The sequence below is a fragment of the Pseudoliparis swirei genome, chromosome 5 (assembly GCF_029220125.1).
Source record: "Pseudoliparis swirei isolate HS2019 ecotype Mariana Trench chromosome 5, NWPU_hadal_v1, whole genome shotgun sequence".
Taxonomy (NCBI): Eukaryota; Metazoa; Chordata; class Actinopteri; order Perciformes; family Liparidae; genus Pseudoliparis; species Pseudoliparis swirei.
The window spans coordinates 7,859,545-7,883,227 of record NC_079392.1 but is presented as its reverse complement, the minus strand read 5'-3'; the positions used below and the strand labels follow the sequence as shown (position 1 = coordinate 7,883,227).

Genomic DNA, 23,683 nt, shown 5'->3' with positions numbered 1-23,683 from the left:
TTTAAAACCCCCAAAAAATTTTTTCCCAAAAAATTTTTCCAAAAGGGGTTTTTGGGGGTTACTTCAAAAAATTTAAGGGCCCAAAAAACCCCTTTTTAAAATTTTCCCCTTTTTAAAAAAAGGGGGGGTTTTTAATTTAAAAAAAACCCCCCCGGGGGGAAAAAACCCCCCCGGAAAAAAGGGGAAAAAAAGGGCCAAAAAAAAAAGGGGGGGGGAAAATTTTTTTAAAAATTTTTAAAAAAGGGGGGGAAAAAAATTTGGGGGAAAAAAAAGGTTTTAAAGATTTTTTTTAAAAGGGGGTTTCCCTTTTTGGGGAAAGGGTTTTTTCCCCCAAAAGGGGTTTTTTTTTTTTTTAAAAAAAAAAAAAAGCGGGCCCCAAAAATTTTTTTTTTGGGTTTTTTTGGAAAAAATTTTAAAAAAAATTTTTTTTTAAAAAAAATAAATTTTTTTAAAAAAAAAAAAAAAAAATTTTCCCCCCGGGGGGGCCCCAAAAAAAAAAAATTTTTTTTTTTTAAAAACCCCCTTTTTAAAAAAACCCCAAAAAATTTTTTTTAAATTTTTAAAAAAAAAAATCAATTTAAAATTAAAAATTTGGGAAAAAAGGGGAAAGTTTAAATTTTTGGAAAACCCAAAATTTTTTTTTTTTTTTTTGGGGAAAAAAATTTCTAAAAAAATTTTTTTTTTTTGATTGGGGTTTTTTTTCCGGGGAAAAAAAAAAAGGGGAAAAAAAAAAAATTTTTTAAAATTGGGAATTTTTACCCTTCTTTTTTAAAAATTTTTTTAAAAAAAAAAAAAATTTTTTTCTTTTTTTTTTTTTTTAAAAAAAAAAAATTTTGGTTTTTTATTTTTTTTTGGGTTTTTTTCCCCCCCGGTTTTTTGGGGGAAAAAATTTTTCCCAAATTAAATTTTTTTTTGGGAAAAAATTTTTTTTCCCCCCCCCCAAAAAATTTTTTTTTAAAAAAAATTTTTGGGGAAAATTTTTAAAAAAACCCTTTTTTTTTAAAATTTTTTTAAAAAAAATTTTTTTTTTTTGGGGGGGTTTTAAAAAAACCCCCCCCGGGGGGGGAAAAAGGGGGAAAAAAATTTTCCTTTTTTTTAAAAAAAAAAAAAAACCCCCCCCCCCCCCTTTTTTTGGGGGGAGTGGGAAAAAAAAAAAAAATTTTTTTTTAAAAAAAACAAAAATTTTTTTTTGGGGGGGGGGGAAACCCAAAAAAACCCGGGGGGGGAAAAGGGAAAAAAAATTTTTTCCCCCCCCCCGGGGGGGCCCCTTTCCCCCCCCCCCCCCGGGGGGGGGGGGTTTTTTTTTTTTTTGTTTTCCCCCCCCTTTCCCCCCCTTCCCCCAAAAAAAAAAATTTTTTCCTTTTTTTTTTTTTTTAAAAACCCCCCCTTTTTTTTTAAAAAAAGATTTTTTTTTCCTTTTTTTTTTTTTTTCCGGCCCCCGGCCCCCTTTTTCCCCCAAAAAAAATTTTTTTTTCCCCCTTTTCCCCTTTTTTTTAAAAAACCCCCTTTCCCCTTTTTTTTTTTTAAAATTTTTAAAAAAATTTTTTTTTTTTTGGGTTTTAATTTCCCTTTTTTAAAAATTTTTTAAAAATTTTAAAAAAAAAAACCCCCCCCAAAAAACCTTTTTAAATTTTCCATTTTTAAAAAAATTTTTAAAAAAAAACCCCAAATTTTCCCCAAATTTTTTTTGGTTTTTTGGGGGCCCCCAAAAATTTTGGGCCTTTGGGGGGGGGCCCGGGGGCCCCCCTTTTTTTTTTTTCCCTTTTTTGGGGGGCCCCTTTCCAAAAAAGGGGGCCCCCCGGGGGAAAAAAATTTTTTTTTTTAACCCAAAAATTTCTTCGGTTTTTTTTTCCCAAAACCAAGGTAAATTTTTTGGGGGGGGGTTAAAAAATTTTTTTTTCCCCCCCTTTTAAAAACCCCCCCGGGTTTTTCCCCGGGGGGGAAATTTTTTTTTCCCCCCCTTTTTTCCCTTTTTTTTTTTTTTTCCCGGGGGTTTTTGGCCCCCCCTTTTAAAAATTTTTTTAAAAAAGGGGGCCCCTTTTTTAAAATTTTTTCCCCCTTTTTTTCCCCCTTTTCCTTTTTTTTTTAAATTTAAAAAAAAAATTTTTTTTTCCCCCAAATTTTTTTTTTTCCCCCCCCCCCTTTTAAAAAACCCCCCCTTTTTTCCCCCTTTTTTTTTTAAACCCTTTTTTTGGGGGGGAAAAAAAAGGGCCCAAAAATTTTTTTCCCCGGGGAAAAGGGGAAAAATTTTTTTTTTTCCCCCCCAAAAAAAACCCCTTTTTTTTTCCTTTAAAAAAACCCCCCTTTTTTCCCTTTTAAAAAAAATTTAAAAACCGGAAAAAAAATTTTTTTTTGGTTTTTAAGGTTTAAAAAAACCCCCAAAAAAAAAAGGGGGGGAAAAAACCCCCAACCAAAAAAAAAAAAGGGGAAAAAAAACCCAAAAATTTGGGGGGCCCAAAGGGGGGAAAACCCCCCCCCCCTTTTTTTTTAAAACCCAAAAAAAAACCCCGGGGGGAAAAAAAAATTTTTTTTTAAAAAAAAAGGGGGGGCCCCCCCAAAAAAAAAAAATTTTTAAAAAAAAAAAAACCCAAAAAATTTTTTTTAAAAAAGGGTTTTTAAAAAAATTTTTTTTTAAAAAAAGGGGTTTTTTTAAAAAATTTTTTAAAAACCCTTTTTAAAAAGGGGTTTTTAAAAAAAAAAGGGGAAATTTTAAATTTTTTTTTTTTAAAAAAAAAAAGGGGGTTTGGGGATTTTTAAAGGGTGGAAACTGTTTTGGAAAAAAATTTTTTTAAAAAAAAAAAAACCCCCCCGGGGGAAAAAGGGAAAAAAAAGGAAAAATGGCCGGGGGGCCGTTTTTAAAAAAAAAAAAAATTTTTTTTTTGGGGGGGGGTTTTTTTAAAAAAAAATTTTTTTTTTAAAAAGGGCCTTTGGGGGGGGGAAATTTTAAATCCCCCAAAATTTAAAAATTTTTTTTTTAAAAAATTTATTTTGGGGGAAACCCCAAAAAAACAAAGGGGGGAAAGGGAAAAAAAAATTTTTTCCCAAATTTTTTTCCCGGGAAAAAAAACCCCCCCTTTTCCCCCAAAAAAAAATTGGGGTTAAAAAAAAAAACCCAAAAATTTTTGGGGGGAAAAAAAATTTAAAAAAAAAAGGGAAAAAAATTTTACCAAAAAAAAAACCCAAAAAAAAAAAAAAATAAAAATTTTTCCGGGGGCCCCCAAAAATTTGGGGGTTAAAAAAAGCCCTTTTTTAAAAAAAAAATTTTTTTTAAAAACCGAAAAATATTTTTTTTTAAAAAAAATTTTTTTTTTAATTAAAAAAATTTTAAAAAAAATTTTTTTTTTTGGGTTTTTTTGGGGTTTTTTTTTTAAAAAAAAAAAAGGGGGGGTTTAAAAAATTTTTTTTAAAAATTTTTTTTTTAAAAAAATAAAAATTTTTTTAAAAAAAAAAAAAAAAATTTTAAAAAAAAAAAATTTTTTTTTTTTCCCCTTTTTTTAAAAAATTTTTTTTTCTGTTTTTTTTTTTTTTTTTTCCCCCGGGGATTAAAAATTTGGCCTTTTCCCCCCCAAAAAAAATTCCCCAAAAAAAAAAAATTTTTTTTTTATTTTTTCCCCAAAAAAAAAAAGGGGTTTTTTTTTTAAAAAAAAAACCCCCAGGGAAAGGGGAAAAAAAATAAATTTTAAAAAAAAAAAAAGGGGGTTTTTTTTTGGGGGGGGAAAAAAAAAAAACCCCCCTTTTAAAAGGGGGGGTTTTTTTTTTTTCCCCCCCAAAGGGGGCCCCAAAAAAAAAAATTTTTAAAAAAAAAAAAAAAACCCAAAAGGGGAAACCCCCCCAAAAAAAAAAAAAAAGGGCCCCCTTTTTTTTTTTTGTTTAAAAAAAAAACCCGGAAAATTTTTAAAAAAAATTTTAAAAAATTTTAAAAAAACCAAAAAAAAAATTTTTTTTTTTTGGGGGGGGGGGTTTAAAAAAAAAAATTTTAAAACAAAAAAAAATAAAAAAAAAAATTTAAAAATTTTTTTGGGTTTAAAAAAAAACCCCCCCGGTTTTTTTTTTTAAAAATTTTTTAAAAAAACCCCTAAAATTTTTTTTCCCCGGGGGGGGTTTTTTTTTTTTTAAAAAATTTTAAAAAAAACCTTTTTGGAAAATTTTTTTTGGGGAAAATTTTTTTTTTTAAAAATTTTTAAAAAAATTTTTTTAAAAAAAACTTAAAAAAAAAAAAAAATTTTTGGGGGTTTTTTAAAAAAAAAAGGGGAAAAAAAAAATTTTAAAAATTTTTTTCCCAAAAACCTTTTAAAAAAAAATTTTTTTTTTTTTTAAAAAAAAATTGGGGTTTTTGGAATTTTCCCCCCTTTTTTTTTTTTAAAAAAAAATTAAAAACCCGGCTTTTTTTGTTTGGGGGGGGTTTTTTTTTTTTTTTTAAAAACCCAAAGGGGGGGGAAAAAAAAGGGGGAAAAAAAAACCCCAAAAAAAGGGGGTTTTTTTTTTTAATTTGGAAACCCCAAAAACCCCCCCTTTTACCCTTTTTTTAAATTTTCCCGGGGTTTTTAAACTTTTTAAAAACCAAAAAAAAAAAAAAAAAAAAATTTTTGAAAATTTGGAATTGGGCCCCCTTTAAAAAAAAAGGGTTTTTTTTTTGTTTTTTTTTTTTTTAAAAAAACCCAAAAAATTTTTTTTTTTAAAAAGGGGGGGCCCCTTTCCCAAAAAAGGGGGGGGGGGGGGGCCCCCCCCCCCAAAAAAAAACCGGGAAAAAAAAAAAAAAAAAAAATTTTTAAAAAAAATTTAAAAGGGTTTTTTTTTAAAAAACCCCCTTTGGGGCCCCTTTGGAAAAAAAAAAAAATTTTTTTTTTTAAAAAATTTCCCCCCCCTTTAAAAGGGGGGGTGTTTTTTTTCCCCCCCCAAAAAAAAAAAAAAAGGGGGGAAAAAAAAAAGGTTTTTTTTCCCACGGTTTTTGAAAAAATTTTAAAAAAAAAAAACCCAAATTAAAAAAAAATTTTTTTTTAAAAAAAAAATTTTTGGGGAAAAATTTTTTTAAAAAAATTTTTCCCCGGGGTTTTTTTTAAAAAAAAAATTTTTTTTTAAAAAAATTTTTTAAAAATTTTTTTTCCCTTAAAATTTAAAAAAAAAAGGGTTTTTTTAAAAAACCCCCCAAAAAAAATTTTTTTTGATTTTTTGGGGGGTTTTTTTTAAAAATTTTCCCCCAAATTTTTTTTTCCCCTGGAAAAAAAAAATTTTTTTTCCAAGGAAAAAGGGCCCAAAAAATTTTTGGGGGGGAAAAAAAAAAATTTTTTTTTGGGGGGCCCCCCTTTTTTGGGGGGCCAAATTTTCCAAAGGGAAAAAAAGGGGGCCCCCCCCCAAAAAAAATAAAACCCCCCCCCCCAAACCTTAAAAAAAATTTATTCCAAAAAAAACCAAAATTTTTGGGGTTTTTTTTTTTTTTGGGCCCCCTTTTTTTTTGGGGGGGGCCCCCCCTTTTTGGGGGGGGAAAAAACCCCTTTTGGGGGGCCCCCAAAAATTTTAAAAAAAAAAAAATTGGTTTTTTTTTGGTTTTTTTAAAATTTAAAAGGGGTTTTTCCCCCCCCCCCCCTTTTTTAAAAAACCCTTGCTGCGATGGCGCTCTCTCCGGGGCGACGGGCTACGAGTACACGCAACAAAAATACATAAATAAGAGTGAGCTACACATGTTATGTGATTAAACAGTGACAAAGGATTTCAGGTAAATGCCAACATACCTTCGCCTCTTTGGAGATCGGCTCCTCCTGGAAGAACAAATAGACACACAGAGGATTTGATTCAGTCGAACTCACGATGTACAATCACATTACAAAAGGGGGTATGTGTAGCTGTTGTTTTGGATCATAAAAACACAAACCGCCTGGGTGAGCGACTGCGTCTGTAACGAGGCGATGGGGAGCGACGAGGCCTGTCGTTGTCGCGGTAACCGTCACGCCTTCTGTGAGGCTCAGGGGTCTGCAGTCTCTCTGGCTGCAGGTGAAAATAAACAAACTTGAGTTCCAATAGGTTTAAAGTTTAACAAACACCACAAAGTTATTGTGCTCCAGAGAGCGCTTAAAGAATGACATCTTTTACCCGAAGAGGTTTCTTAATATTGTGAATAAAAAAATGTACTTTTTTGCTCTTTCATATTTAGCTGAGTTTAAGGGTTTCTACTGGAACAAATAGACAAGTTGTCAAAACAAATTGAGAATTTGAAAAAAAATGTATCTGGTATACGATGAAAACTACCATTGCCAATCAGTATGATTCACTTCACAGGAAACCAGTTTTCACATGGCGTTCTACAAGGTTTATTACCTTATCTTCTTCCTCATCTTCTTCTTCACTGCTCTCCATCTCATCCAGATCTTCCTCCAGAGCGCTAATACGTGGATCTAACATCTCAGCCTCCTCGAGGACGTGTCTTTTCTGTAAGACACACACACATCAGTTGTGTGGGCACTTGAATCGAGTCGCGTGTGTGAAAAGACGAGGCGTAATCGTACCTGAAGTCGAGGCAGAATGATGTCACACATCCTCTCTTCATGAAGAAGGTTGTCAATGAACTCGTCCACGTGCATCAGCTCAAACTCTGAAACCAAAATAAATATATATGATCAAAAATTCACAACATAATCTGGGTTCAGTCTCATCCTTATAAACACGAACTAGAGTTTAATTAGTAAAGCAAAAGAACGAAACGCTCACTGTACTAGAGAAAATGTTACAGCGTAATTAAATCTTTAGCCAACTTTTCAGTTGTGGGGGCCATTCAAGGGTTTTAATACAAAAGTCGGGTGGGAAATTGGTTTGGCGTTTGTTTGGTAGCTTGTGTAAAATTTGAATGAGAGTCTGCAGGCCGTCTCACAATACAACCTATTTATCAGAAAAATAACGGAATACCCACAATATAAATGCACCATATAATTAAGGTGGATCAGTTAGGGCTTATCTCATCTTAATATCCAGAATTCAAACTCAACGTTATACTTATGGTAGAGTCGGCGACAGGATGCACGACTCTCGTTCCTTTCTCGATATGCATGAGCAAATAAACAATGTAAATCTGAGAACTGTTCCTTGGTGATAGGTGGACATTTCCTCCTGTCATGGAGGAAGGCTATTAGTTTTCCTCCCGCTTCCACTATCTATGTAAAGCTAGGAGTAACACATCCAATAAAATATATATGAATACATTTCCAAAAGAATATTTCTTTAAAAGATCTCCAGTGTACTTCTTGGCTTGAAAATAGACAACCAGCCGGCTCAGGGAACTACTGTTCTGATTCCATTGTGCATTGTGTCATATTAAAAAATGTGCCGACTTTGAGTTGATTCGTCAAAAACTCTACCTCCATTTCGGTTCTGACTCTTGACTCTTCTGTAATCGTTGTACAGCGGCTCCAGGTATTTGTAGCAATCCACTGCAGTGCCAGTTAACCTCATGTACATCGCTCCAAGTAAACGAACATATCTAGGAGAGACAGTGAGGCAGAAGGATTATAAAATATCAACAAAGCAGATATCATTTATGCTTCACATATCCTGTTTGTATATTGTACAAGGAAAACCTCACTTTTCCCCGTAGAGGAGCCATGGCTGTCTGACCGACTTCTATAGTTTCCACAATTTCTTATTTTCTTAAAATGCGATTCTAAAACTGTGCTCGTCGTACATATTTTTCTACTTTCCCCATTTTTGATTTTTAACGAATAAATCCGGTTGTTTTTTACATCTGAAAAGCAAGTCGTGTGCCAACATAATTTTTGGGTGAAGGGACGACAGAGCCAGTGTTAACTTTATTCTCCAAATAGATAAAAACTCACTTGAAATCCTCATTTTTGATGAACTCCACAATGATGTCTTTTTCCGGTTGAATCTGCAGCATCTTCAGCGTGAGGCAGAGGAAAGGAGTGGGCTTTATGTTTCCCCCAAACACTCCACCGACATACTTCAGCTCCATGGCTTTGTCCACCACCAGCTCAGCTGTGAATCACACGACATGCACACACTCAGTTCATCAGCCATCGCGAAACCAACGGGACACAAAACAAACTGGATGTAGACTCACTTTTGTGTATTCAAATATGCATTTGTATGGTGTTACAATTATATTTCACTTCCAAGGAAGAGAGAGTAGAAAATAGTATGTGGGTGGATTGTCAACGTGTTTAAGTTGTGATCATTCTCTGGTCAAAAGCAAACGATAAATCCCAACTGTATGTCGCAAAAAATGTTTTAAGGATAAGCCAATATGACAATTTCACTTATTAACAAGTAAAACACACCACACACACATTGCTTACAGCTTTAGATAAATAATCACAGCTTAATCGTTAATGAAATACTCATTAGTAGCAGCCCTGATCGGTCTCACAATGTTGCAAAGTGAATGTCTTACGATGTTTTTAGCTATTAGTCAGACAAAAGAAACAGATAACTAACCTTACAAGAGTTTACACCTCGGGCTGTAGTGACGTGAATCAACCAGCTTAGTTTAGCGTGATCACACCGTATAGATACGTAAACAGATATAGAGTGCGCACTGCTCTAAACTAAACTAAAGTGACACATGCGGTTCCGTAAACGTCAAAGAGAAAATGCCCGACACTTTTTGTACATTTTAAATATGCTTGAATGAGGGAAGAGTTAGCGTCGGTCACGTTACTAGCCGTTAGCTCGCTGGCTAACACGCGACTCACCCGTGAGACCGAAACATTCCTCCTTCCAGTATTTAGACTCGTAGATTCGAGTCCGGATGATTTTCTCCACCAGATACTGCGGGTTGGTACCGTGGATGCTATTCGCATCTTTAACGGTTCTGTTTGCCATCGGAATGAACAATGAATTACTCTGCTAGCACAACGGCAACCGCCTGGGATTCACCACCGGAAGCTGTGTAATTGTAACTTCCTGTGTTTTCTTTTCAGAATGAAAGCATCATTCTGTCTGCAGGTGTCGCTGTTGTTCTGCGTAAAGAATGATGAGCGGAGTTTATTAGATCCGAACCAACAACAATACAAGTGGATGTGCAGGGAGATTTAAAAAAACAAGTAAAATAAAACCACAGTTACAAATGTACGAATACGAATTATTGTTTATTTTTTACTAAATAGGAAAAAGAGCTTGACCATACAAAGCCAGAACACACTTCTATATTTATGAGTAGAACGTGCAGGTCTCTGCCACAACTGTCAGGCAGCACAACAAACTGCAGTAGACCACTAAAACAGTTAAACACACTCAAACTTTATATTGAACACTTTAACCTGCTTACAATATACTTTAATCACTACGTTGTATATATATATATATTGTATTCCTTTGTATTTGTAATATTGTATATGCATTGTATTTGCTATCTTTTACTACTGCTTTAATGTGCACCCGCTGCTGTGGTCCTGCAATGTTCCCACTGTGAGACTGATAAAGGAATATCTTATCTTATCATAACTATATATAATTCAAAACATTGCATTGGAACAATGTGAGACTATTTCTGTAGATGTATATGTATATGTATGACTTTATCTTTCCACCTGGACTTATTATATATTAATTAACATATCTCTTCTTTCGCAGCATTACAGAACATAAACTCGTGATGTAATACCCTCCTGTACCGCAGAGGGCACCATGTCCTGATAACGTTTCTTTGTAGCTCTTTAAACAGAAGAAGAAGAAGAGGAAGACGGAAACTACGCAATTTTCGCGGGAAAACTCAGAGTGGTGCTGTGAGTTGTCTGAAGACCGACTGTGTGGACATTTCCAATGCGGGGTTTGAATTAAAGCAGACACACGGACAAAAACAAGTCCTCCTGTTGTCCTGGTTGTTGTTTGTCTTGTTGAGCTCGTGCAGCCGACTGCGAGGACACAGGATGAAGTATTTCACCAGGCTGAGAGTCAGGCGAGTCTACGAGTGGCGTGGAAGGCCTTTAAGTTTCAACAGGAAGTTAAAAACCTATGAATATGGGTGAGTTCTAAGTGTGTTTGTTTTTAGAAGCAGAAAACCTAAAACGCCATAAGAATTAAAAATTGAAAAGTATTCACATCGAACTAAAAAGTTCCCTCTTCGTGTTGTACTATTACGTTTGGTGTTTCTGGATTCACATTACTGCTGCATCAACGTGTGCGTTGCATTTTACTGCTGTCATGATAAATGTTTGAGGTTGTGGTAATTGTACTCATTTTCTATACAGTTGGGTAGTTAAATCTACAGTAATGCAAAATATTCTATACAATCATCATCATCATCATTTTTGTCGCTGTGCTGCCAGAACCACGTATCTTTAAAAATACGTTCCTGGGTTCAGCTGTGTGACGATGCATTATTTTCCAGCTGATCTAAAAAGGCTTTTGAAATAGTTTATTATAAGCTCAAGAAATAAGTAGGTACATTTCCTCGACGCTTTAAGCGGCACGTCATCTTTCACTTTATCACAAAATCAACCCATCAAGAGATGCGTGGAACAGAAAGGAGAGGACGTCCTGTAATATGTAAAGTAACTAAAGCTGTCGGGTGTAACAGAGTAGAAATATAAAGTTGCTAAAACATAACATTATTTTATTCTATTTCTTATCACGTTTTACTTTATATTATCTTGGGTGTTTTATCTATTTGGATCATTCACAATTGAATTTCAATAAAAGTACCAATGTGTTATACTTTATGTACCAACGGTACTCATAACGCAGAGTGGCCCATTTTAGAACAATACACATAATATTATTAGTTTATAATAATTGATGCCTAGTGTATTCATTGTATTAAATGTTAGTCAAGCTGTTAAAGGTGGAGATCATTTTTAATTACTTAAATTACTGCGAAGTTAAATTTTTCATCATACATCATGCGTCTTTTGTTGATTGGCTTTGTATATTAATAATCTGAATCTGTAAATCTCAGCTCTTTGGCCATCAGCGTGGAGGGTCTCTCAAGTAGCACTGTCATCAAGATCGGCCAACACATCCTCATAGAAGGAGAGGACGAAGACTGCCCGTACGTGGCCAAAGTCATCAGGCTGTTTGGTGACGGTGAGTCCCAGTCACATGACGCAACACTTGACTTTGTCCTCGAGGACATGTCGCCGAATGTCTTCTCTCTCGTCGTGTGTCAGAGAGCGGGAAGCAGAAGAAGGCGGTGGTTCAGTGGTTTGTTCGCGTGTCCGAAGTGCCGTTGAGCAAACGGAAGATGCTGGGCAGAGAGCCTCACGCGAAGGAGATCTTCTACTACCAGGGTCGCAGCTGTGACGACGAGGTCGACGCCGAGTCCATCCTCAAACCTGTGCAGGTGACATTAAGCGGTTGCTGGTCTTTCTGGGCTCCAAGGCAACGCAAAAGACGCAACAATCTTTTTTTGTAAATAAGTTTCGGAAGGAATGTAAAAACGCTTTAATTGAGAGACAAATATTTCCTTTCCCCCCTTTTATGATGCGCCTTAACACCAGTTAGCCGGCCGGAAGCTGAAGGGTTATCGTGAAGTCATGGTAGTTTCTCTGTTTGTAAGACTCCAAATTATCACTATAAGTGGACGACCTAATTACTGTATGCAAATGAGTTAAACAGCATTTGTATGGAAATGATTATGTCCCAAGCTTCCATACAAGCGGGGGATCACTATAACCGCGATGTCAACGATAGGAAAAGGGTTCATTTCTGAAGACGTCGTGTACATAAGAGTCTTAGGATAATTTATTTTCGGATTTTTGAGAAGTGGAACTAAACGCTCTCAATAAGATTCAGTTGTTTCTGTCTGTCAGCTGGGGTAACAACAAGAAAGTAAAAACCGATGCAGTAGAATCAGATATGGTCTTTTCTACCTGCCTGTCATGAGTTTCACACAATCTTTGTCTCCGAGTTGCTCTTTCCAAGCTGCCACATATTTTTCGTTTTACTCGTTGCTCTATTTAATAATCATTCTGTCCTAATTTTATTCAGCCGTACTGATTCAGTTTTCTGATAACATAAGCTGTCTGCAAGGACATAAAACTACTGGAGGCAAGAGGACAAATGTTTTGTGGGATAAAGTCTTTGTCCTTTTGCTCAAAGGTGATGCACCTCGATGCAGAAGCTCCATTCCCGGACTCTAGCGATGGGGACACGTTGTACGTGAAGCTGTCCTGGGACTCCAAGACCTTCAGAAAGCTGGACTCCCCTCTGGGGCCCTCCGAACTCGCTCCAGCTCTCTCCCCTCTTCCTTGTCCCAAGCCCTCCCTCCCTCCCTCACCCCTCTGCGCCCCGCCCGCGGCGGCTCCGGCGACTCAGGGCGCCACCTTCCGCGCCTTGCCGACTCCGGACCTCGCTGTCATGCGCCGGGCCGCGCGGGGGGAAGTGAGACCCAGCCGGGCCACCGTGAGCGCGGGCAAGGCCTTCGTCGCCGAGGCGGAGTCTCTGCACTCCGTCACCAAACTGTCGGCCTCAAAATGTCTGAGCGCCACGAGGAGGAACGCCTCGTCCGGGACGCCCGGCGTCCGCAAGAAACTGCAGCTGAGCAGTGAGTGATGCAGCACGTTTAGCTCTGGTTGTCGTAGTGGTCGTATTTGAGCTAATTACAGATATCGTACACCAGTCGTGGCCGATATCTTTTGTCCACGTGACCTTTTTTATTACAATCATTTAAAAAAAAATTCTTCCGGTCATGTCTTCCCTCCTCGCCCCGTCAGATTCTGAGACGCAGTCGATGATCAGCGACGACATCCTGGGCCAGCTGCTGGACGAGGAGCTGGAGCTGGAGTTGAAGTCTGCTGTCCGAAGGCTGTCGGAATCCCCCCCTCAGGTCCTGTCCTTCCCCCACAGCCTCACCCCCCTCAGGAATCCCCACAAAGCCTCCGGTGCTCTGGGCACCTTCTCCCTGAAGCCGTCCTCCATCGTCCTCCACAAGGTGTCTCTCTCCGAGTGGAACAGTCCGGCATCACCAGCCAGACACGACTCCAGAAGGTGAGAGATGCTTTAACTAAACGAGCATAGACGCACTGTTTAATAACCACGCGATCGTCACTAAATGTTCACAGCATGGTAACAGCTCCGTGCTCCACGGTGTAAACCGTTGCACATTGTATTAGTTTGATTAATTAATTTCTACATGGTCCTCTTCACAGAGCCGGCCACATTAGTCTAGAATGGACACAACCAGACTCCGGCTCTATCGTGAGCCTTTCTGGTTCTTCGTTACCCCAGGGCCGCTGACCTTTTTCCCCTCTCGCTTTGAAAAGTAGGGCCGAGCAGAGGGGAATCTATTCAGTTCGATGCGATCCGCAACCTCGCCACAGGTCTTGATCTGGTTTCGACCAGAGATGACTTGTTTTAAACGTGCAGACTCACTGGTTCCTCTTCTGTTGGATGACAGTCCTCAGCAGGGCGATGAGGTGATGGAGGCAGGGCCACCGACGGGCTCAGTCGAGACGCCCAGAAGAACCGCTACGCCTAGGCGGCAGTATGCCACCAGGGAGCAGAAGTGAGTCACACTGCATGCCTCGTGGTTGCATATGCAGGTAGATTTGTCTTTATTATGTGAAGAAAAAGAAAAAAAGGTTTGAGAGCAAATTTCTGCTCTCAAATTAAAAACCGTTGCTCTCAAAATAAAAAAATTATCTCTAAATAAAAACAATGCTCTAGAAATAAAAACCTGTGCTCTCGAGAAAAAAATCTGCGCTCTCTTAAAATAACTAATAAACCTGATGCATGCAACATTGGCTAACATGGGGCTCCATGTCAACACAGCAGACCTGTTTTTTTTATTATTTAAAAGGAGAATCCACGGCACTAACCTGAACAAAAGTGAAGTGCTGCCACAGTTAAAACGAAGCAATATGATCATATAAGTCAAACCCACCAATAGAAACTCCTCGCTTCAGCAGCGTAAGCCCCCCCCCCACTACGTGCAAACTCAACTCGTAGATTTTTGTTTCGAGAGCACAGGTTTTTTTTTAGAGCAAATGTTTTTTTATTTTGAAAGCAGAAATTTGCTCTCAAAACCTTTTTTCAGTTTGCGTAATAAAGAAGCAAATCTACCTTCATAGTTGCAATGTAATAATCTAATGTTTATGAGTACAACACCAGGGGTGTATGAGAGATCCTGTAGCTGACACATGTACGGGGTGATTTTAATTATTTAAAATGTCGATATTCTTTGAGGTTTGAGTGCACGGCCGGCTGAAGTCTTCAGTGTGAACAGTCACACATCACTTAATCATTAATGGGTTGGTTTCTCTCTTATTGAATGCATTTAAGTAACCCCAAACATCCAATGTCTTCAAACAGAGCTACCACGCCTTCTCAAAAAACCCAACCACAAACCCCGAAGGAACCAGCCCTGGGAGTCCTGTGAGTAGACATAAGACACAACTCCTTCTGGGAATCATCACACCTGAACTCGGAGACATGATACACATATTTACTTTCATGACCTGTCAATAAATCCACTCCTTGCCGAAGCAGAACTTGCCTGAGAATCTTCATGTTTTTTTAAGTTTTCCTCAGTATCAAAGTGATTCTGTTCGTCCCTCATTACCCTGCAAGCAGTAGCTGCTAATGGATATTTCAGCATATTCTTAAAAATGTAAACGAATGTACAGAAGGCAAAGAAACGAGGCTCGGGTTATAGCCCACAGCTAATTCCCTGCCTCCATGGCAACACTATTCTTTCTGTTGACATGCCCGAATATCACATACAAATCCTCAAAATGATATCTCCCATTTCCACCCGACTCCCCGTACCATCAAAATATGACGTTCTTCTCCTGTTGTGTGACGTGGACAGGGCCGAAGTGGATGATGAAGACTCTCCGATGCTGCCGGTCACCGGCACACCGAGGAGCTCGAAGAGGAAGTCGGCCCAGCTGGTTGCGTCTCGCATCAGAAAACAGCTGTGAGAGCAGAGAGGGCGCCATCGGCCTTTCAGTCCGCTGATCGATCCATTCGTACATTCCTGTGGAGGACTTCAGAGTACTGACGCTTCTCTTTCTGTATGATCAGGAATCTTCTGGACAACCTGCAGGACCTGAACTCGGACGGAGAGGATGAGGAGGAGTTTGTTCCATCCAAGAAGGAGCTCCAGAGCAGCAGTGAGGATGATGACGATGGGGAGGAGGAGGAGGCGGGGCTTGATAGTGATGAGGAGGTAGTTTTCAAAAAGGGCAAATATGCTGCGGCCGGGTCTCGTACGCCTCAGTCGAAGCGGCGAACTCGCTCCTCGTCCAGAACGCCGCGAAAAACTCCAAACAAGAAGGTAAACGTCCCGAACGCAAACAAACATCGGTCCATCGGTTTCTTTTCTCGCCCACTCTCCTTTTTAACCGTTTCATATTTGCACAGGTCACACCCGGCACGCCGCGGACTCCCCATCGCGCCGTGCCCAACATCCCCAGCAGGTCGCTGCCGGCCCGACAGCCCGCTAATGTTCTGGAGGAGGCCAGAACGAGGTGAGACGCAGCAGTCGGTGACCTCTGACCCTCATCTCTTTATGTACTGTTGTTCAAAATGTTCACCTCATGTCAACCAGCCATCATTCAAAGAAAGAAGAAGAAGAAGTAAAACGCAACACACCAACTCATTTTTTCTTTTTTTTTCTCTTTAAACCTTTATTTAACCAGGTAAATCCCATTGAGATTAAACATCAAGAGAACAAGACAAGTTAACAGATACTAAAAGTTAAGACAGTGACATAACCGAGTTCATTTAAGAAACATTGACATTTTTGGGAACCTGATTCCATTTCTTTCATTTTATATTTTAAAGCAGTATGTGGTATCAGTTCTTGGATTTTTATTTGCATTATTTTGCAACATATTCCAGGATGAGAGTAGAGAGTACACAAAAGCCCTTTTTCGCATTTCCGTTCTGGCATTTGGGACGGTGAGCATCAGGAAGTCCTGAGAACGCAGAGAGTATTTTCCCGCCACTTTTCTGCATGATGAAGACACACAGGTAGTGTGGATAATGATTCCAACCGTTTCAACATCAGTGTATCAACACTGAACATCAGAGCTGCAGAATTCATCATGCAGTAATCATCATGATAGTATCAAAGAATCCTGATTTTTTTTTTGTTTACACCTGCATCCACTACATTTCCCTGCACCGATTTTAACTTGAAGCTTTATTTCTTCGAAGTGCATTTCAGGGCTGCAACTAAAACATTATTGTTCATCATTGATTAATTAGGCAAATATGTTTATGATCACTTAAGATTTCCAGAAAAATAGAGTGCATTGAAAAGTCCCAGCATCTCAAATGACGTCTTCAAATCTCTTGACATTCAGTATAAAACAGAGAAAAGCATAAAATCCTCACATTCAAGAAGCTAAAACCAGCAAATGTCTGTATGAAGATTTTGTGCGATGGACGATTGATTGATTAAGAGATTAACTGATGATCAAAATAGTGGGCTATTAAAGTTCAGTGCTATAGTTAATTGATCTTATTGTTTCAGTGCTCTTTTTAGAGCAGTGGGATAGTACATTTAGAGATTTGTCTGTCCAGAAAATAATTTTTTTGTTCCTGTCCTGCAGACTTTCAGTAACTTAATTTAGTTATTTATTAGGAGGTTGTAATTGCCTGAAGTAGTTGACTGTTTTTAATCTCTTTTTCAGGAAACGCATACACGTATTCTTTCCATTCCGAAGTATTGTTGTTTTTCTTAGAAACAAAAACATCACAAAGGACCAGAATCTACTTTTTTAAATCTTAAAGGTTGCCTAAATACCAAAGTGTGAAGCAGACTCTCAACAGACTTGAGTGGAACGTCAACCACGCGTGCATTAATGTTTGTTCACGTTATTGTGTCTCTCTAGGCTGCATGTGTCCTCGGTGCCAGAGTCCCTGCCCTGCAGGGAGCAGGAGTTTCAGGACATCTACAGCTTCGTGGAGAGCAAGATCGCAGACGGCACGGGGGGGTAAGATCCAGATCCAGATGCTGGTGTCTTTTGATATTCGCAGGATCGCATTGGCACCAACAAGAAAAACCTACAAACGATACAGAGTCCCACCCCGAGGGACGGTTTGTGAGACCCGTCTGCGAATTGTTTTCCGTTTTGCTCAAGAGGTTTTGAGTATTTCATAAGAAAACGCACAAATTAGCCATAGCCTTTACATATGGGTCACAGGCTTGTACATTGTCATCCAATAAATGAACGTTCAGTTATAGTTAGTGTTGCGAACATTTAGTCACAAGCAGTTATTTGATTATTATTTGCCGTTATATTAATGGTATGGTTTCCTGGAGTCACTTTAAGAGTCAGTCAGAAGTCACAGCTGTTCTTTAGGTTTCTTCCATTGTCGACGACAAACTGCCCTTTTGTCATTTGTAAAATTGCGTTATCATTGTGTCCAGATCGGCTAAACAAATAGATCAATTGTTGTTTATCAGTCCAAGAATTTTGTCCATTTCTAATAGTTTTAAATTATTTGTTTGGAAAAAGAATTTATATTGAATCAGAACACCTTTTTATTATTATTTTCCAGTGTGACATCTTCAACAAATTTTTTTTCTTCCAAACCAAAAAGATAAATTAATTAATCAATTACTTGCTGACCTCCAGGTCGACTACTATTTGAACGAGAAGCTAACATTTGACTAATGCCCAGAGCCTAAAATAACTGGTATAAACCCAGTAATGTTACCATCTTTTGCCTTGTAATGTAATTGTGATGTAATGTAATTTGATCATTTAACCTCCTTTTTGTTCCGGGCGTTAGTTTTAAACGAATGCACAGATGGATTTACTGCCTCTTTCGTCTCTGCCGCGCTGTGGTTGTCGTTTGGATCTCAGGTGCATGTACATCTCGGGTGTGCCGGGCACGGGGAAGACGGCCACGGTCCAGGAGGTGATGCGCTGTCTGCAGCACGCGGCCGACGTGGACGAGATCCCTCCTTTCCACTTCATCGAGGTCAACGGGATGAAGATGACCGATCCTCATCAGGCCTACGTCCAGATCCTGCAGGTGAGGCCAGCGAACCTCTCACGGGAGATCAAAGCGCATGCGCCGTGTGAATGTTTTTTTGAAGAAGCATCTGGCAAATGTCGTTAAATCTGAGACTGAACGGACGTAAAATCCGAGTAGCTGAATAAACGGTATGTTTCACGTGATGGAGGATATTTAAGCCGTCAACAAGCTCAGCTGCTGCTGGTTGTGTTCTGGTGATGGCCGACCTGTCGGTTTCAACTCCGAGAGATTCACTTTCTACTAAATAACCAATATTTTTTTTTTTTTATAATGCCTTTTTTGTTTTGCTAGATTTTAACTATTTCATGGAATCCACCGTGGTATTTTAGTTTTCTTTCCTGTGACATTCATTTGCTATGGTCCGTTATGTTCAGCAGCTTTTCTCCATAGTCCTGTCATGATACTTTACCAGATGTGTGTTTTAATGTCAAATTCAGCTTATTTTTGCACAGATTCTGACTATTCTTTTTTTTCTTCTTCTTTCTTTTAACCCTTGTGTTGCCTTAGGGTCATTTTGACCCGAATCAATATTACACCCTCCCCCCGCCTTAGGATTAATTTGACCCCATTCAATGTTTAATGTCGGTGTTCTTTCGGTAGTCAACAAACAAACATAAAGTGCCTCACACTTAAACTTGGAAAACAATATTAATTCTAATAATTTTCTGGAGGTTTTAATTGCTGGCGTCAAATTGAACCCAAAGGGTAAAATATGTTAGTAAATATAAAGGTAACAGGAGGGTGACACATTGAATCGGGTCAAAATGACCCAAAGGCGGGGGGAGGGTGTAATATTGATAAGGGTCAAAATGACCCTAAGGCAACACAAGAGTTAATCCGTCTCTTGTGAGTTCACCAACAATAACTACAGCTAGCAGTTTCCACCTGCTTTCCGTCTTTGTGCTAAGCTAGGCTAACATGGAAATGAAGGCGAACGTTGATCCGTTTCTTAACTTTTCGAAGTAAATTGTGCTCCAGCTGGATTAAAACGTGGTGGTCATTAACTTGAACTTTCTCATCTCTGCAGAAACTGACGGGTCAGAAGGCCACAGCCGACCACGCAGCAGCTCTGCTGGAGAAGAGATTCGGCAACGCTGCGCCCAGGAAGGAGACGACCGTGCTGCTGGTGGACGAAGTACGAGCTCAATGTCATATTGATGAGCGTTTATTTGATTTACAGGAATAATGCCACGGATTTTTTAAAATGTAAATCTAAACGAATGCGAGACACTTTTAGACTCCTGAGGGGTCATAACATTCCTACAGTTGTACAGATTCACATTCGCGGTACGAATAAAAGGGTAAAAATATATCTGAGAAACCTAGATTGCCAAGAATCTGAGTGAAATGACTGAACTCAAGTTGAGTCACAGTTTCACTGAACAATATCACGCTGGTGAACCACAGTTTGTGAGTCACCTCTGTCTTGCTCACTGTTGTAACTCTGAGGATGTGTTCACCACAACAAACCCTTTCAAGTGAGGACATGTCAGTTGTACTGCTTGACACAAATCTGGAAACACTTCACAGACTGAAACTAAAATGGTCAATCATACGTTCTATCTGTCAAAGTAGAGAAAAGAAAGTAACTCGCAGCTCTGTTCCCACTTGCGATGGTTTATTTGCTCTTACTCGCTCGACCATCGGCGCTTTCTCTCTCTCTCTCTTTCTCGAGTTTTGAATGCTGTGTTTACACAAAGCCGCCAACACTGACTCCATATTATACATATTAATAAAATGGACATGGTTTAAGGGCAGACCGAAAACGGCAACATGTTTTTCGAAAGCTGTGAAGTCGGTGACCCACGGTAACCTTTTTTGGTGTTTGGGCTCGTAGTTGGACCTGTTATGGACCCGGAAGCAGAACGTCATGTACAACCTGTTTGACTGGCCGACGCGGCGTCACGCCCACCTGGTGGTGCTGACCATCGCAAACACCATGGACCTGCCGGAGAGGATCATGATCAACAGAGTGGCCAGCAGACTGGTGAGGGACCGGAACTACAAGCAGCCCCTTGGATATCAGCATTGTTTTGAAAAGCCCAACCCTGAGCTTGTTTTCCTGACTGTTTCCAGGGTTTGACCAGGATGTCGTTCCAGCCGTACAGCTTCAAGCAGCTGCAGCAGATCATCATGTCCCGGCTCAACAAGGTGAAGGCCTTCGACAAGGACGCTCTCCAGCTGGTGTCCAGGAAGGTAAGCCACTCTCCCGCCTTCTCTCTCTGACCCCAACATTCTTGCAGGTACGCTCTCCTCCTCACCTCCCCTCCTCTCTCCTCCCCCAGGTGGCCGCGCTGTCGGGCGACGCTCGCCGATGCTTGGACATCTGCCGCAGGGCGACGGAGATCTGCGAGCACTCTGCCGCCGACCCTTCGGCCGCCGGTTTGGTTGGAATGAGTCACGTGATGGAGGCGCTGAACGAGATGTTTTCCTCCACCTACATCACGGCCATCAAGTGAGTCTCTATTCCGGGTCCCGTTTAACGATGGCGTCGGACACGATGCAACGAGGTGACGTGACGAGCGTGCGTCTTCAGGTGCGCGTCGCTGCAGGAGCAGCTCTTCCTTCGGGCGGTCATCGCGGAGTTTCGGCGGCTGGGCTTGGAGGAGGCCACCTTCCAACAGGTAAAACATCTCTCTCTCTCGCTTTCTCCTTCTTATACAGTGCTGCGTCCGACCAGGTTTTTCTCTGAAGTAGAAGTAAATATCACAATATCACACCGTAAAAGTCCAGCGTGGACACACCGGCGTTAAATCGCCAGTGGGTTCCAAGACGGGTCGAGCTGTAACCTTCAGCTCCCGAGGCTCCCACTTCCCCTCACCCCTGAGTAAATGTCCTCCCCACCTGTTTCCTCCGTGTGCCAGGTGTTTGTGCAGCACCAGGCTCTGTGCCGGGTGGAGGGCCTGCAGCCCATCAGCGTGTCCGAGGGCCTGGCGGTGTGCCAGCGCCTGGGAGCCTGCAGGTTGCTGCTGCTGGAGCCGAGCCGCCTGGGAGTCCTGCTGCGAGTCCGCCTCAACGTCAGCCAGGACGACGCGCTCTACGCCCTGAAGGCCGACTGACAGGCTCCTCTTCAGACTCCTTTATCTGAACCGCGTGAGATTGTTCCCCCCGAGTTATACAAACTGAACTCCAACAGAATTTAGTTTTTAAGTACTTTGTGTGTAATGTCCTCAAACTCCTCAGATCAAGAACACTATCACACTTTGAAGCAGAGGGACATATTTGGAGTCAAAAGTTCTTTGTGGGATTGTCCCCAGTTTAAAATGTTTTGCTCTTGAATTATTTTAACCTTGTACAGTGCATTTTATTTTTATGTTTCAATACCTGGATATGCAATAAAGCTCCATATTTAATATGAACCATCCTTTAATTGTTTTTCTTGAAGTGATAATATGAATACAGATCCTGAGTAGTACTACCAAAGAAACACAAGAAAATGAATCAATGGAACAGATTGTTATGGACTGCATTTGCTGTTGTATTTATTCAGAAGAGCCAGAAGCAGATGCATCGTTTATTTGGAAAGCAGTGACTCCGATCAAACCACAGCCTAACATTACTGAGTAAAAGTACAAAAATATTTGGCTTAAAATAAGTACCGAATGCATAATACTCATGCAGAATGATCCTTGAGAAATGTATTGTAATTAGTCGTGCAATCATCACTTAAATGTCAAACTTGGTAAAAGTAGACTATTTCTTTTATCTTTATCTCATTTTACTATACATCTATGCATTACAATGTGTTTTGCAATCTGAACATGCAAAGAAACTACATTTATCAAGTAGAGTAGGTCTTTGGTAGAACTGTGTGGTCAGAGTTTGCGATTAATAGCAGAGAAATCTGATTTATCAGACTGGAGTCAGCAGATTCATTTAAGTTATCTGCAGCTTTCGGTGGAGTCGAGAGGTGAGTAACAGTGCATGTTGAGGGTGACCAAATAATCCATTACTAGGTTTTTGGAGACTAAATTATCACCAAAAAAATGATGCAAACCAAAAGATAGAGCAGGTAATTTGATATGTTTTTATTCTCCTGAAAACATTTTGAAATTGGACAACAAATAGCAGGCAGTGGTCTAGTCCGCCACTTGTTCTACCTCGTGCAAGTTAATCTACTCAGAAATACTCAACGTTGTGTATACATGGATTTTTCATTATCGTTTGGGAACTTTAAAAGTTATAATATTAAAACTATGATAAAGGTTCACATCACACTTCAATTTCAAATTGAAAAAGATACACAGTGCAAATGTCAGTGTACTAGTTCATTTAAAAACATGTCGAGATAATTTACATTAATATAAAATTCTGCTTCAATTGAGCTAGCTTCCCGGAGTCCCAATGTGTTCCTCAATCTGTGAACACAAAAGGTCAGAGGTCAACCAACCATTCATTCATGTTTCATGTGGTCGTGAAGGAGGCATAGGATCATGCAAGAAAAGTGTTATACCATTGTCGAAGCTTGTTTCCATTCTTCGTGCGAGCAACAACAAAGAGCATGATGAGTACGAGGAGGAAGAGGAGGAAGATCGGGATGAGCATCCAGTGTGTCCTTTCACCTATCAGCCACAGAAGGAACAACCGAGGAGAGAGACACATGAGATTTTTACACACAGAACATGTGAAATATATTTAATGTAATGCTTGAACTACTCAACTGAAACTATTTTGATTAAAGTTATTTTAATGCTTAAATATTTAATGGTTCCACCGTCACACATGGGAGGTTGCACTGCTTCTCATTCTAATATGTTGTAATAATGCTGAGGTTCGGATTGTTGGTTGGACACAATTCAGGGTCGTTGTGGCTGTTTGTGTCAAACAATTGCTCCATTAAGAGGAAATAACAGCGGATTAATCCATGATGAGAATAATCATTAGTTAATAGTTCAAAATGAGCTCCACCTCAACCAACTACACCAGAAAAACCCTGCTTATTTCCGTTAATATTCTCATGATATAGTATACAATATTATTACATTATTACATGTCATTTAGCTGCCGATTTTATCCAAAGAGATTTACAATCATGTTACATTCCCTAGACACAGCTACAGGGAAATCAGGGTTAAGTGTCTTGCTCAAAGACACATCGACTAGGTGGGGATTGAACTGCCAACTCTCTCATTGAAAGACAGACCTGCTAAGCACTGACCCACTATACATTAATCTTGTATATACTTTAAGTCACTTTCTTAAACTTCTTAGACCGTTGCACTGTTTTGTTTGTTCTGTATTGTATTGTAATGTATATTTTGTGTAAGCACTGAGAGACACTTTACCTAGTCAAATTCCTTGTTTGTGCAAACTTACTTGGCCAATAAAACTGATTCTGATTCATATCAAAAAGGTATAATATGCAATACAACAATTTCTTTAGAAAAAAAAAGATTGTGCACGTTTTAGAGCAGGATGAAAGCTGCCTTGCGACAATTTTATTCAAAATCCGGCACCTTTCCTGCAGGTTTGTGAGGAGGTGCAGGTGTATTTACTTGTGCTTTCGAACGTAACCGCCGTAAAATAAAAACAAATCAGAAAATAGTGTTTTATTCTTTTACAATTCACAGCCTTGTTTTAAAGAAGCGGGCCCCCCTCTTTATTGCATCTCTAGCCCGCTCGACCACCGCTTCGCTCTTCCTCTCTCGCTGGTTGAGCCGGAGAAGATTTTAAATGGGGTTTAGTATTTTACTTTTAGTACATTTTCAACAATGACGTCAATATAGGAAGACGTTAAATCACAGAA

The 23,683-nt window shown here is 39.3% G+C and overlaps 2 protein-coding genes across 2 annotated transcripts in view; one reads left to right on the top strand and one right to left on the bottom strand.

Annotated features, from left to right (window-relative positions):
* The window catches only part of LOC130194151 (pre-mRNA-splicing factor 38A-like), a 25,918-nt gene extending 17,053 nt beyond the window's left edge, over positions 1-8,865 (bottom strand). The window contains exons 1-8 of the mRNA XM_056415041.1: positions 8,697-8,865; positions 7,821-7,980; positions 7,347-7,468; positions 6,501-6,586; positions 6,313-6,423; positions 5,870-5,982; positions 5,730-5,756; positions 5,598-5,632 (exon numbers count right to left, since the gene is read on the bottom strand). Coding sequence (XP_056271016.1) covers positions 5,598-5,632; positions 5,730-5,756; positions 5,870-5,982; positions 6,313-6,423; positions 6,501-6,586; positions 7,347-7,468; positions 7,821-7,980; positions 8,697-8,826 — 784 coding nt within the window. The 5' untranslated portion in view covers positions 8,827-8,865. The remainder of the gene's footprint in view (positions 1-5,597; positions 5,633-5,729; positions 5,757-5,869; positions 5,983-6,312; positions 6,424-6,500; positions 6,587-7,346; positions 7,469-7,820; positions 7,981-8,696) is intronic.
* Positions 8,866-9,718: 853 nt separating this feature from the next.
* On the top strand, positions 9,719-21,296 carry LOC130194394 (origin recognition complex subunit 1-like). Its single transcript, XM_056415400.1, has 18 exons — positions 9,719-9,967; positions 10,901-11,028; positions 11,112-11,284; positions 12,043-12,487; positions 12,657-12,930; positions 13,340-13,447; positions 14,254-14,316; positions 14,753-14,860; positions 14,968-15,220; positions 15,307-15,413; positions 16,785-16,886; positions 17,763-17,934; positions 18,965-19,072; positions 19,775-19,924; positions 20,014-20,133; positions 20,223-20,392; positions 20,474-20,561; positions 20,802-21,296. The coding sequence occupies exons 1-18, from the start codon at positions 9,873-9,875 to the stop codon at positions 20,994-20,996; spliced, it is 2,859 nt and encodes a 952-aa protein (XP_056271375.1). The 5' UTR covers positions 9,719-9,872; the 3' UTR covers positions 20,997-21,296.
* The last annotated feature ends 2,387 nt before the right edge of the window (positions 21,297-23,683 follow it).

Bases quoted from the DNA above. Each gene is read 5' to 3' on its own strand.
- LOC130194394 (XM_056415400.1), top strand. From the start codon at position 9,873: ATGAAGTATTTCACCAGGCTGAGAGTCAGGCGAGTCTACGAGTGGCGT. The intron at 19,073-19,774 runs GTACGAGCTCAA...TTGGGCTCGTAG, and splicing joins CCGTGCTGCTGGTGGACGAA to TTGGACCTGTTATGGACCCG. The intron at 19,925-20,013 runs GTGAGGGACCGG...GACTGTTTCCAG, and splicing joins ACAGAGTGGCCAGCAGACTG to GGTTTGACCAGGATGTCGTT.